Source organism: Argiope bruennichi, chromosome 9, assembly GCF_947563725.1.
Source record: "Argiope bruennichi chromosome 9, qqArgBrue1.1, whole genome shotgun sequence".
Lineage (NCBI taxonomy): Eukaryota > Metazoa > Arthropoda > Arachnida > Araneae > Araneidae > Argiope > Argiope bruennichi.
The window spans coordinates 108552380-108567319 of record NC_079159.1 but is presented as its reverse complement, the minus strand read 5'-3'; the positions used below and the strand labels follow the sequence as shown (position 1 = coordinate 108567319).

Genomic DNA, 14940 nt, shown 5'->3' with positions numbered 1-14940 from the left:
TTTCATATTTGCATCAAATGGTAAGATTAAGAATATCATTTAACTGAAAACTTTAGAGAAGTTATTAATTGAGATAGAAATCTTAAAACTTTAAGAGGCGAAATATAAGAATTTGAAAATTATTTGGCATAGAAGTCTATGCACATTTCTTTTTTCTTGCATACATATAAAACAAATAAATGCATACAGGTTCACAGCTAGATAATGAATGTGTCGCAATAGTGAGTTAGGTAATGATGGAGGTGCAGGTGGTACTTTTATATTCATATACTTACTAAATTATATGCTGTAATTTTTTAATTAAAATTATAGGTAGTGTCATTCGTTGTATGAGAAGATTGGAAGAACTCATGAGACAAATGTGTCAAGCAGCTAAAGCTATTGGAAATACAGAAATGGAAAACAAATTTTCAGAAGGTAAATTTGAATTCAATAATTTCATAATAAATATTAAGAAGTTACTTAAAAATATGCTTTTATTAATGTATTATTAAAAAGTAGATGCATTTTCTTATCAAAAATATGGGCATCAATGCAAAAGTATTAAAGTATGAGAATTCTGGTAGTAGAAATTTAAGAAAATCGGAATTTTGTATCATTTTGTAGGGAGCTATGCCCCACGGTTATTTGTCGCTCGCCAAGCCCGATGTTGTCCAATATTGTATGCAATTAGGGTTTGCAATACCGGACCAAAATTTCAATACCGGTATTCGGTATTTTTTAAACCTTAATACCGGGATATCGGTTTTCATACCAGTATTAGAAATTTTAGGAAAAAAAAAAAAAAGAAAACACAGGTGTTTCTTTGTTTTATTTGCCAGTTTTGTTAGAGAGTGTAAATATCACAAAAAATAATTTGTAACTTATAAATTATAACAGTATATAATCACAAAAAAGTAAAAAACATCTTTTTTATTTAAATCACAAAAAAAAGTGTAAATATCACTATTCAGTCTGTGGTACTATTACAAATTTTTGAAATGTGATCTTAAAAAACATAATGCATCAATTGTACTGTCATTAAGCCTGAAAAGTAATTTTATGTAAAAATTACCAGCTGTCGAAAACGCTCTTTCGGCATCTACGGTAGTTGGTGGTACTGTTAGCAATGCGCGATATACTTTTTCCAAGTATTTACCTCTAAATAACTCATCTTCAAATAAATCGATTTCCCGTCGGATGGTTTTGGATATAACTGATTTCTGTATTGCATTTTTGGTTCGTTGAAATTTTATTTATCGCTAATTCTAATTTTTGTTCAAGAGACAATTCCTTTTCACTATCGATAGTAGTGACATCATAATCTTCGATAACTGTACCGAATTCTACCGAATGTGGATAGGTTTGTGGGTAAACAATTTAAAGAAAATTTACTCTAAACTTAATCAGATTTGAATTGGTTATTTTCTTTCCTTCTTTTTCCTTTTCATTTTTAAAATCATTATAATTATGTAAATACCATAAGACATTTTCTATTTCGGTATGCCTTTCTTCTGTGAGATTTTTCAATGTAATATATAATTCTTCAGATAGAGATGTGTGCTGTTCTTTCAGTGACTGCAACATGAAATTTATTGTTGCATTAGCTGTTAATAAATTAAAATCTCTCTGACATAATGCCTCAATAGTCAGTTTTATTGGAAGTAGAGCTGATATAGTTCTGGATATTAAGCCGAATTCACTATCTGAAAAATTAATTTACAGATTTAAGTCGATTGCTTATTGCTTTTTTGATTGGATTTCCCAGTTTCAAAAATCGTTCCATCATTAGGAGTGAACTGTTCCGACGTGTTTGAGAATCTAATATTAACTTACATTCTGTTTTATTTTCAGTTAGTATATATTTTAGTAATATATCCTTTTTAGAAGGGAATATTTAAATATCTTAACAATTTTTCGAACTTTATAAATTATAGGAAGCAATTCTTGAAAGGTTAATATTTTATCCTCATTATCAATATCTTCTTTAACAATTACATTGTCATTATCTTCATTGTCAATATCACTCTCACTCTTACTCTTTTCAAAGTTGGAATCCGAAATTTCTATATCCACAGTATTTGGATTCTTCTGTTCTTTATTTTTTCGGTATAACACATCTATTACTCCTAATTGAATTCCATGTGCATAGCACAACTGCTGATTTGCACCAATCAACTTTCCAACTTTTTTCATAATTGTTGCTCCATCAGTCGTTATGGATACAATATTTTCTTTCAGGGATAATCCATGTTTCGCTAATTTAGATTTAAGCAATTAATTAACTAATTAATTTCGCCCGTTATGGAGACATAAAAAGAAAATCGTATACTATTTTGCTATGTTCGCGATACCTGAACATATAGTGGAGACAATTTTAAAAATTTGTAGTAAATACCAAAAAACCGGTATTTAAACTTGTGAATACCGGTATTACGAAATTGTACAAATGGTTCAAAATACCGGTATTCGGTATCCCGGTATTGCAATCCTTATATGCAATGTTCGTTGATTCGATTTAGCAAGGTTTTAAACTCAACTGGCCATTCCTTCAATGCTGGAAGCTTAATCCTTCCATAATGAGAACATACGTTTTCCTATTGGCTTCTTTCCAAATTAGTACATTGAACTTAGTACACAGTGAGAGCATTATTTGCTTATAGCTCCAATATCTAAATATTGAATCAATTTTTCACATTTTGGTGCCAACTTAGCACAATCAACTTTTCTTTTCAAATTGCTAGATTCTTATTCAATCTTTCCTCACATTTTTTTCATCTCATATTGTTAGACACCCCATTATTATTTTTTAAAAAAAACAATGAAGGGATAACGTGTATTGGTTAGGAATAGACGAGAGAAGAACAATTTCCATTACTTGAAAAAGATAAACAAATTGGAACGCTATTCATAAGTGTTGTCACAAACTGTGTGTCTTAAAGTAAAATTAACAAATAATATTGTTTTAAACTCATTTGGTGTTAATTAAAGCTTTACTTTTCCTTTTTGAGTGTGTGTATCATCATTTCACCATCACATGCAATATAAAAATTTCCTACATATAATAATTTTCATTAAATATTTCAAACAATACTGGTAAGACAAACCTAAAATATCATGGATCAGATGGCTTGCTATCTACTAATCACAAAGCGAATAAAATGCAATATTTACATAATAGATAGATAATAAGTAAATATTATTTAAATGAGTGCTTGCTTTTTTGTGTGTGTTTGTTATATTTATTGAAGTTTTATTCAAGTATCAATTTCCATGTCTGATGTTTTTATAATGTTTTTTTTTTCTACAATGATGTCATAATAAATTGCTGAATATTCAGTAGTGTGGTAAGTGGATTAAAAAAATATTCAACACTTCTAAAATGGAGATTTATGGAGACAACAAAATACTACATAATGAATTATCGCTTAAATTTATAGGAACAAAAGAAAAGGCCCCTTAAAGTTCCATATTTTCAATTCAAAAAAGAAAAAAATGTTATTAAGAAAATTAGATGCATTATTGATGAAGAAATGAATTTTAGATGGCCAAAAATATTAACTTCTTATAATCTGTCTTTAGATTCTTGGTCAAGATGATAACAGCATATTCTAAAGCTGAAATTTCTAACATATTTACCAGTAATTCTTGCAGGTAGTGAGAATTGGTGGTAACCACAGTAATTGATAATTGTATTTCTACATTAGAGGCTCCCACAGAATTCAAAATAAGAAAATCAAAGCTAGTCTCAACATAATGATTAAAAGTAAATTTGCTACAAATTGCATTAAACATTATAAAAAAAAAAAAGAGGAACCAAATGCAAAGGAACCAAATATTTCATCCAAATGTTATCATTTGTTAAATCATAATAAAGGGGGGAAAATCTTTTATTGTATAATTTAAATATTTTATTTTTTACATTAGTATTATTTCGTATATTTTCTTTCTGGAACTTTGAATAAACATATGTATTTTTTTTCTTTCAAGGAATTAAACTCATAAAACGGGACATTGTATTTGCTGCAAGCCTTTACCTTTAATGGAAATCTGAGAGTAAATTTTCAAAGAATTTGTATATTTTTTCCAAGAGCTCTTTAGAAGTGTTCCATTAAATGTAAATTTGTATACAAAAGGATTCCATTTGTGAGGATTTTTAGCTCATTTGTATTTATGATCAATGGATTTTTGTTGATAAAGTCTTTAATGGATGAAAGAAAATATTAAAATGCATTAACATGTAGATTTGCATATATTTTTGTTGAATTAATGAATTGAGAAAACAGAAAAATTGCATTTATAGCCACACTAAAAATTAAAAAAGAAAATGGATTTTTGTTTTAAACAAAAAATAACTTCACTTATCTTGTTGAAGCATGTTGACTCTGTGATATACTTTTAGTTATATAGACCAAGTGTAATCTTCAAATGAATATCACTAGAGTTTTGTTTTGCAATTATTTCTTAAAATAGCATGTTTGTACTCTCATGATGTACATATTTGTAAATAAACTTTTATTTGTTTATTTTCCATGGTCCCTTTTTATTATTATTATCTAACTCGATCTATTCTTTCCTACATATATATAATATATCATTCTTCCTTAGAGAATTACAATTTGATGTGTATTTCTAATAAGATTGTGATAGTTAAATTTTAACAAAATATTAATTTTTGTGAATGTGTGTGAAGAATAGTGGAATCGTACATTATTGCTTAGCACTATACTTTTATTATAACAAAATAATACTTCAAACACAGAAATCTTGAAGTAATAAAGATAGACAACAGTAAAATTCAAAAAACAGAAATATAATTTTTGTATCACAAAATTGGTGGATTAAAAGAGCAACAGGATATAGATATATATTGATAAAATAACTCAAGACTATGGAAATATTTCTTATTTATAAAGAGCTCCCCCCCCCCCTCCAAAATAAACGAGAAAATTGTGACATATATATTCACTAACTAAAGAAAAATATAATTCCAAAATTCATTAAAAAATATACATTCAATAAATAAGCCATCATTGAATTTATGGCAAAGATAGTCTTTTTTTAATTTTATACGTTGCTTCAAAGGAAAAATTAAAAGAATCTGAATTTTGTTGTTGTTACTTATAAAGATTTGTGTATATAACAGTAAATCATTTACACAAGAGAATGAATATTACTTGTACATAACATTTTCTATTTTATACCATTGGCAAATGTCAGGACCAGGATGTAAATTATGTTAAATCGTTATTATATATTCCAATACACAGAAAATATTTGATTATTAAATGCACTGCATACCTTATTTGTTAAATATTATTATATACACAGATTATGAAAAAATATATTGCTATTCACACAGTAAATTGTAAAATGCAAACATTTTATATAGAAAGACAACAAGTAATAAATTAATAAGTTGTATATAAGGCACTCATTGATCAACAATGATAACACACCAGGTACTAAAATAAACTATCATTTCATGAGTGATTTTTTTTTTTCAAATGCATAAAAATTTTGATCATATGACTGCACACTTATGAGATTCTTTATGGCAGTGTATCTGTGCAACAATTTTCAGTGTTTGTTGAATCCACAGATGTATTTAATTCTTCGGGAGTTTGAGACATTGCCTCTTCGTCATGTTTAGAATCATTGGAAGGTGTTTTCTGAGACGGCTTCAAAGTCTGACAGCAATGGTATGTTTCGTCATTTAGTAGACAAAACTTTGACAAGACCTTGTTTTGAAAAAGTATTAAATATAATTATTTAAAAAAAATGCATTTTTAAAAGAGCTGATACATTTTTTTTCCGTGCTTAACTATCTAAAATAATTTTCAGTTTTAATACATGAATTACTGCAAATTACAGCTACAGAGAATTAATACAAATAACACTCAGTAACAATGATAGTAAAATTTTCAAAGATTATTACCAACATTCATTTAGACAAAGAATGGGAATTTTTGTTTCATAATATGTATCTATAATATATGTTACTTTTGAGCAAGATTGACTGTCTTAACAATGAATAATAAATCTTGCTATTACACATGTTTGTAAAATTTGTAAATTTAAAGATTTGTATGAAACAGAAAAATAATTAGTTATGCAAACATGAGTAATAATTATATACATTCCTTTTTTTAAATACAATAGGGGTAAATTAAATATTTTTATATACTTCCTTATTCACATTATAGATATCTAAATACTGTTTTTCCTTTTTCAATGTAGTCAATAAATTGCAGAAAAGTATGGGAAACAAGTATTAACGTTTTTTAACCTGAATGAAAGTAGCCTGTTGAAAATTCTAAATAAATTGTTTATGACAATTTAAAAACATCTATGCAACATAGAAGAACTTTAAAGACTGTATTATATACAGACTCAGCAGCAAGTAAAATGATAAACTGAATTTGAGATTTAGCTTAAGATAAATTATAATATAACCTTTTAATTATATAATTTAGGGCAAATCAAAGATAGTTATACAATAATAAAAAATGGCATTCAACTTTCTCTCCCTAAAAAAATAGATTTAGTTTTCTTATATATTTTCTAGATGTAAAAGAGAATGGGAAGAATTGAAAATAAACAGTTGAGAAACCTAACAAGCTAATGCTCACTTAGCTGTTTCTATCATAAAAAATTAACTAAAATATGAATAATAACTAATGAAAGATGCTTAGTTTTAATTCTGAGTGAAACATGATGCATAATTATGCATTCAAACATTAAAGATATGGAGATACGATAAACATTAAAGATAATGATCTATTGGGATATAAACCCAATAGATCATTTATAACCTACTTAAAATGCTCTGAACTTGAGAACGGCATCTAGAGAATTCAAAAATTCTATGCTAATTGGTAAAAGTATCAATAAAAAGGGAAACTTACAGGTTCAGAATTATTTATATCATAATCTTCAATAATTGCTTCCATTTCCAATTGTTTCATGAGTTCAACTAGTTTGTTCGCTTTCCTGTTCTCATTTTGTTCAATGATGGCACAAAGGTGTTCAGTCAATTGTTCTTTTCTTTGCATTTTTTCATACAAATCCAATTTAGCTTCTATGAATTCCTTTTCAGCTTTCAAATATCTCTTTCTAAAATATAATCATTGATTTTCCTGAAGAATTTGTAACACAAAATATAAAATAATCATTCCTTTCACAATCATAAAATTCGATCTTAAAAAAACAAAAAACTACTTTTGAATCTTATCATATCATGTGACAAATATTAGCAATCTAAAATTAGGTAGTTTTAGCTTTAAAATTTCATTATCTAATTACAAAATTCTGAAAATTTCGACACAATTAACTTTATAATGAATTTTAAAGCAATTTTTAAAAGCAAATAAGTGTTTTGTATCTTGGAGGAAGAAAGAGCTAGAGAAATTAGAATGAAATTCAATATACTATTTCAATAAAATAAAGTGTTTTTTTTTTTTTTCCCAAACTCAATTTTTTTCATCTTTATGTGCAAAAACTGACAAATGCTTTTTTTTACCTTTAAAAATAATTATTTTGAAACAAAATAACAATGCTGCAATTTTAAAAATAATTACAAAGAGAAAAAATGTTACTCGTAAAGTTGGTTTTCTATTTTCTACATGGCCTAATGAATTGGACTTTAAAGTAATGCAAACTTTCATTTAGAGCAATATATTTTTAAAAAATTATGATACTCATAAATTTTAAGTCCAAGTCCTCAAACAATGGCTATATTTTGTATTATTTTAGATATTAATGCAATTCAAGATCGTAAGTTTCATTATCTAAAAAATGTTAAAGTTGCAACATTACTTTATATATATATATATATATATATATTAAAGAAATGATCAGTGGGCAGAAATTTTCTGATGTATCAATACTAATGACCATTATAACCAAAAAAAAATTTGGATTTTCTCATGATGCCTAGTAACATGAAAATGGCTATCCAAAATATTCAATTGCCTTTTTTCATGTATGTGCTTGGGTAATACCTACAAGTTTCTGATTATTTATTCAATTCAGAGTTTATATTAAAATTTGTTTCAATGCACTTTACAATGAAAAAATTGCAAAATATGTTTGTCACAGGAGAAAAATTCAGCCTAAGAATACTAAAGAATATAGAAGATTACAGAGATAAGATTTCACACATTTACATCTAATGGTGACTTTCTGAACCCGAATCAGTTTCAAGAGAAAATTTGAAATCAAAAAGATCTGATTCTCTAATTTCTCAGTGATATCCATTTTCAATGTAATTTAGATCAGAACTATAAGATTGCATGCAAACTGAAAGAATAAACAAATGGGGGGAGGGGAGAAAGACCCACTGTTATATAAAATATCTTTAAAACAAAAAATTCTAAATTAATAAACCTTAGAATCATTACACTTGCGATTAAAACATTTATATTTCTATTATTTAGTGGTTTGAAAAGTCTATAAAAGCTGCTGAATTGTATCAAAACATAATTCAATTAAAACTAGTAAAATTTTCAGTCTGAATTACACTCGAAATTTGCAAACTAATATTTCAAAGCAATATTAATTGATTAATCATTCTATTTAATATTTTAATTTGTATAATATCCAGTTTTATAATATTTTAATAAAGTTATATAATATTTTTATAAACATGAATTCAATTTATTGTATTGCAACAAGATGTAATAATCAAAATTGCTCTAATTTTTTTAGTTTTCAGCTGTAAAATAAATTTGCAATTTTCTCATCAATTTATTAATCCTACAAAATTTCAAAATATTAAATGAAAAATTTTAAGCATTATTTTCAATTAATTTTCTGAAAGAAATTTTTCAAAGAAAGCAAACTTAGAAATGGGAAAGAAAATCAGAATAATATGTTTCCATTATGCTTTCTAAAATTTTATTAGAAAAACTAACTTACGCATATTCTTTGAGATCCTACGCTTAATGAATAAATTTATATGCTTTCAATATAAACAAAATATATATATATATACTCACTCAGCTTTAGAGAATTCCATACTAGCTTGCTCTATATAATCACGTAAAATAGAGACATCTGCACTTAAAATACTGTCCAAGCGATTCAGCTCCTGAGTAATTTTTGCTAATTTCATTGCTTCAGCTTGAGTTTGCATTTTTCTAAAATATATATATATATAAATAATTCTGAATTTTATTATATTTTTATGTCAATGCAATTCATGTTTTTTTTTACTTGAGATAAATAATAATTATTAAAATTAATGCATTAAAAAAACGCTTACCAAGTAGTAAAAATTTAACCAGTTAGTTTTATTTCAAATCATTTAGAGCATTCATGCCATACATGTTTTTACATTTGATTTCATTCATTCAATAATTTAGTGAATTAATACTATATATATTTGTTTTTACATTTGACTTCATTAATAAAACCAATTTTTATAAAGTAAAAATAAATTTATCTGTCATTATATCATTTCTCAGTTGTTTTATTATATGATTTCTGATTTTCCCAGGTTTCTTAGCAATTTACTTAGCTTAGCAATAATTTTTGTTAAAGGATAGGATTCCTATTATTACATTTAACTTTGGAAAGGAATTTAAATCTTCTCTTCTAGAAATAATATATATTTTCATTTCTAATAAACGCAATTACAACTAAAGCACAAATTCTTAATTTTTTAAAATTTTTTATAATATTTTACTAGATGCTTTTTTAAATTATTTTTCATAAAATTAAGGTATAAACTGGAAAGAAAAAGAGAGAAAAAAAACTCACTTGTCTGTTATAGCTTTGTTTATGAGAGCCCTTCTTCTGGCATTCTCAGCTTCGACTTTCTTTCGTCGTATTTCAAATAGTTCCAACTCGCTAATATTAGAGTTTGGTTCTGTTTCAAGAAACTTGTCCCTATATAATTGAAAAAAAAAAAAAGAATAATAGTGTATCTAACTTTATATTAAATATTGGCTTTATATGTTACTATGAAATGGAGATATTAAAGTTAAAGGTATAAAAAAACAAGCATTTCTCAACTAATAAATACTAGCCATTTCTCAACTAATAAATACTAGTCTTTGACAACCTATTGGTTTACCAAGATTATTGGTTGCAAAAAATTTCAACTAAATTTTTTTTTATATATAACTTGATTTTAATAGATATTTTTTGTAAAGATATTTTCAAATTTTGATAGACATCTAACATTTTTCACTGTTCGGTTTCATTATGTAAGGTAACTCCCTAATTTTCTGTCACCCCATCTAAGATTTTAATTTTAATTTTAAACAAAATATGATTTAACACCAACTAATCTAATAATATGTTGAACTGAAATATAAAACATGTGAGGATATAAAGTAAAAACATTTACTTACAACAGAAATTTTGTATGCTCTATAGAATATGTTTCATAGTTTATCTAATATTCCAAAAGTTTATCCAATAAAGATTTCTCTGATTCAATAACAAAACTTAATGTATCATTATAAGATAACAAAATTTTAAGCTAAAAGATGAATAATGTATTTCTATACACCTAATTATAATACAGGATAAAGCAAGTGCACAAAGAATTTTAAAATGACCAAATTTAAGAATATATATATCATTGCTTATTTCTAAAGTTAAGTATTAATTGTATTAATACAGAATTTAAAAAAATAAAAAAATTACTAAAAGACGCATTAAGCTTATACAAAATAGAAAAATAATCCAGATATTTACATTCTGTTACTAACTACGAAAGAGGAATTCAGGGTGAAATATTTGTAGCAACAATAAAAATTATTTTGGTTCTTTAAAGCAATGTAAAGTTCCATTCTAAAATATATTTAAAATTCTATTTTTAAAAATTAATAAAATCGGAAATAAAATTATAACAATTAAACTGGTGCAAATAGAAAGAATTTTTTTAATATGTAGATGAAATAAAAACTATTTTTTATTTTATATAATAATTTTAGAAGTTATCAAGGAAATACAAATATTTTGTTTAATCTTTAATTAATTAAATGTTTTTAAAAATGTTTGAAGCACGTAGTCTTTTTATCTAAAATAAATATTCTTTCCTCTCATTCACTCTCCTTTATTATTAGTAGAATGAAAAAAATCTAAATGTATGGATGTGAATTAAACAGGGCTTAATAGATTTTGGACTACATTAGACATTCTCATAGGTAATTTTAGAAGCATTTACATAATTAAACCAAACTTGCAAACTAAGTAACAAACAAAACAGCAAACAGCTGAGTTTTCTGGAATATTGGAACAAAATGTAATAAAGATTTAAAATAACACTTATGTATAAAAGTGAACTTCATATTTTTTTTATCAGCCATAGTTAAATGAAGCAATTCAAAATACATTTTACTTAATAAGCAATGATAGTAAAATAAAAATAGAATCCAAAAAATATTCAAAATTGAATCATAAAATATTATTAAATATTTAAATTAGTTTTAAACATGTGAATAAAGAATAAATTTAATATAACATACATAAACCAGCAAAGCTAATGATATGATAAATGTCAGCGAAATTAAAAACATTATAACATACAATAAAGTTATGAAATCAGAGTCAAAAGTTTAAAAAGTTATTTTCATTTTTATTTTTCTTCATGGTAAAAATATTATTCATAAATAAAAATTGGAACAAATAATTCAAAACACAAATTAATTTTTTGAAAAGGAGGGCCATATAGAGCCAAAAATTAACAGTATCATGTTATTAGCACTTTTCATCTATTTTCTTGATTCTTGAAATAATAAGATGAGAATCAGCATAATGACATTAGTTATTTTTAATTAAAGGCATCTACTAAAATGGTCTCAAATTGAAATATAGTATAAACAATAATTAGAAAATATATAATGCAAAAAAATCATTCAAAAGAACATAAAATATTGAATGTGAAATCTTTGAAATAATGAATTCTTAAAATTCAGAGTTGCTATTAATGTAATTAAATAGTAATAAGTCAATGAAGTTATCTGAAATTTCGAGTTACTATTAGAACTACTTTTATGATAAATTTTATGGCTATAAGAGCAATAGATTTGTTTGGATGCCACAGACATAAATATTTCTATACACACACACAAATACTTCTCTTACAAATACAAGTATAAACAATACTTTTATACTAAAAAATCAGCAAATTAAAATAAGAAAGAATAATTATTCCAGATTTAATTACATTAATTTTTTTTTATTTAAAAGATCAAGTTTTTTTTTTTACTCTAAATTAAATAATAATTATTGAGATTTAAATACATAAATCTTTTATCTAAAAAATCAAGTTTTCTTACTCTAAATTTTCATTTCTTGAATCTGTAGGTGATTTGCAAGAATCATCAGACATATCAGCTGTATTATTCTCTTCATGAGGCATATTATTACAATCAATAGTATTATGTGGAGCTAATACAGGCGATGGAAATTCTTTCAATTTAGAATTTTTCTTCGATCGATGAGGTCTCCTGATAAAATCATGATCTGAATCTGATGTCTCATCTTTTGATGATTCAGAAGGAAAATTAGGTTGTAAGGTTTTTACAGCTATTTCTTTGATCTTTAAAGGTCCTGAATTATCCTTTCTAGGAATACCTAAAAAAAATATTCGAACTTAAATGTTGTAATCCATAATAGAAGTCAATTATCAGTTTTATTTCTATTTAGTAAAAAGGAATATATAATTATGTGCATTTTAAATACAAACATTTGTACAGATTTGCCAATTACTCACACAATACCTATTACAATCTAAAAATTTAGTATTTATTTTTGATGAAAGATTTATGCCATGACTAAACTACATATAAACTACATAAAATAACTACATATTCATTGATTTAAACAGGAAGTCAGATTCAAGTCATAACCATGTCTAATTCTGCTTTTAATTAATGCAATGACTTTAAGTAAAAATTTGAAAAGTTATCATTTATTGAAAAAAGCATTAATAATATTACCACCTTTCTGATAATATAATATTTATACTGTATTTTTAATATTTCCATGCATTTTTTAAAAAGCTTTTTTAGAATAATGAAAATTTCTACAAATGATTTGGCATATAAATATATATTAGGGCATTTATTACCAAAAAAAAATGTTTTAAATGAAGAGAAATTAGAAATTTATAATTGTGAATTTTCAATAAATACAAAACAATTAATATTACCATCTTTATCCGTCATACGACTATTTTTTCTATTCGTAGGATTTGTTTTAATTCGTTCAATATCTTCATCAGTGAATCCAGCCCATTTTTCTGAAGCCATTATTAAATTGACTCAGAAACCCACGAAAATAACATTCTTAATGAAACATTATATAAATACACTTATTAAAAAAGGTATTTGATTTAACATGCCCACTTAAACGTCTCACCAGAGTTTGCATCAATTTACGTCAATATATTTGAAAAACACAAACAAAACAAAACCACGAAGCAGAAAACTTGATTGACAAAGTTACAGTGAACTTAATGGCTCATTAACTGCATATATATATTGAGGAGTCGGTTGTGTCAAACCTCCCTAAATCCGAAAAATACATTCTTGGAACGATTTCTGTTTGTCTATATGTGGACACAATCAACTCAAACACGCGTTGAGTTAGATGGATGAAATGTGTGTCTTATACCTAATTTGGAGAGTTCTGTAAATTCTGAACGAAATTCATTCAGAGGAAATATGTCTGCCCGGCTGTCCTAACACGTTAAAAAGACAGTAACAAAACGAAAAGAACTATTTGGATAAAATTTAGTTCATAAATTTAGCATCTAAAGTGTACATCTGTATCGAAAATGGAACTAAATTACTAAATCCGGCAAGGAATTGATCGTCTGTCAGTGTGCACTTTTGTTAGAATAATGTAAACGTGATAATTCAAAAACATAATGTTTGAAATAAATGAAATTTTTTTATGTAATCTTGTGATTACAATTGTTGTTATGTGTTAAATTTTGGTTTCAATTGATAGAGAAAAAGCATCCAAAATATGTACTCTGTTTTCTACTATTTGTGCGTTAACCACATCTCAGCGATTAATCGCCAAAGATCGGAAATTGATAAACCTTTTCTTAACTATTCTTCAGCAAATGACATACAGTAATGATACACATGCATGATACAAGAAACGATTTTCTTTACTATAGTACGAAATACATAACTCTTATGCGTGGGAATCAGAAAATAAAAATTTGAGCTCTCATAGCATTCACAGCCTTATTAAACGACTACACTTTTGTGTTGGAGTGGGGAGGGAGATAGACCTTTATTAAAGAGTGTGAGAGAAAACTTCGGTGAAACCACTCTCATTATTTTTAAAAATACTAAACAGGCTTATTCTTTTTTGTTTTGGCAATCTCGAAAAGCAATTTGTTTGGATAGTTTTATTTTCTGATAATGTAATGTTCACATTGTTATTTAGATTCATATAATAAACATACTGTCTAATCAAAAATGAATTTTTAAAACATATAACGTAATTAAATTATTCTTTCGCTATCATAATTTTAATAATAAATTTATTATTTCAATAATTATTTTTATTATACTAGTTAATTAATAGACATTAATTTACGATATTATTTCATTAATTTATCTTCAATTTTAAAATGTTACATAATGTAGGAAAAATCAACTTCCATAATTTATTTTTTCAATGCGTATTTTTAAAAAAAGAAAAATATTTTCTCTTTTAAAATATCAAATCAAGCATTTTTAGTTTTCCCCAAAGGGTGAGATTGGTAGTAACAATATATTAAATACTCCAATTTTCTAACTCTCATATTTTTTCAATATAGAGTGGGGGGGGGGTTAGAAAGCTTGCTGGAAAACTAGCAAGCATGTTCTTCATTAATTAATTTTTTTTTTTTTTGTATATTTACATAAGGAATATTTTTTGTTTTGTTTTGTAGAATAATGAAATTAATCGAGAATGCATTTTGAAGCCTTTCCTGTTGAAAGG

General features: G+C 25.6%; 2 protein-coding genes across 2 annotated transcripts in view; one reads left to right on the top strand and one right to left on the bottom strand.

Annotated features, from left to right (window-relative positions):
- The window catches only part of LOC129983711 (exosome RNA helicase MTR4-like), a 28309-nt gene extending 23801 nt beyond the window's left edge, over window positions 1-4508 (top strand). Inside the window, exons 25-26 of the mRNA XM_056093310.1 lie at window positions 313-417; window positions 3970-4508. Coding sequence (XP_055949285.1) covers window positions 313-417; window positions 3970-4022 — 158 coding nt within the window. The 3' untranslated portion in view covers window positions 4023-4508. The remainder of the gene's footprint in view (window positions 1-312; window positions 418-3969) is intronic.
- Window positions 4509-4699: 191 nt separating this feature from the next.
- On the bottom strand, window positions 4700-13435 carry LOC129983715 (RAB6-interacting golgin-like). The gene is made up of 6 exons (XM_056093313.1): window positions 13148-13435; window positions 12273-12570; window positions 9742-9870; window positions 8979-9119; window positions 6888-7095; window positions 4700-5720 (listed from the first exon to the last, which is right to left on the bottom strand). The coding sequence occupies exons 1-6, from the start codon at window positions 13245-13247 to the stop codon at window positions 5532-5534; spliced, it is 1065 nt and encodes a 354-aa protein (XP_055949288.1). The 5' UTR covers window positions 13248-13435; the 3' UTR covers window positions 4700-5531.
- Between the last annotated feature and the right edge of the window lie 1505 nt (window positions 13436-14940).

What these genes read in the sequence shown, in the direction of transcription:
- LOC129983715 (XM_056093313.1), bottom strand. Translation starts at nt 13,247, where the DNA reads ATGGCTTCAGAAAAATGGGCTGGATTCACTGATGAAGATATTGAACGA. An exon ending in TCGTATGACGGATAAAGATG is followed by an intron (nt 12,571 to 13,147) that starts GTAATATTAATT and finishes TATTTTTTTTAG; the next exon opens with GTATTCCTAGAAAGGATAAT. An exon ending in ATATAAATAATTCTGAACCT is followed by an intron (nt 5,721 to 6,887) that starts GTAAGTTTCCCT and finishes TTTCAAAACAAG; the next exon opens with GTCTTGTCAAAGTTTTGTCT.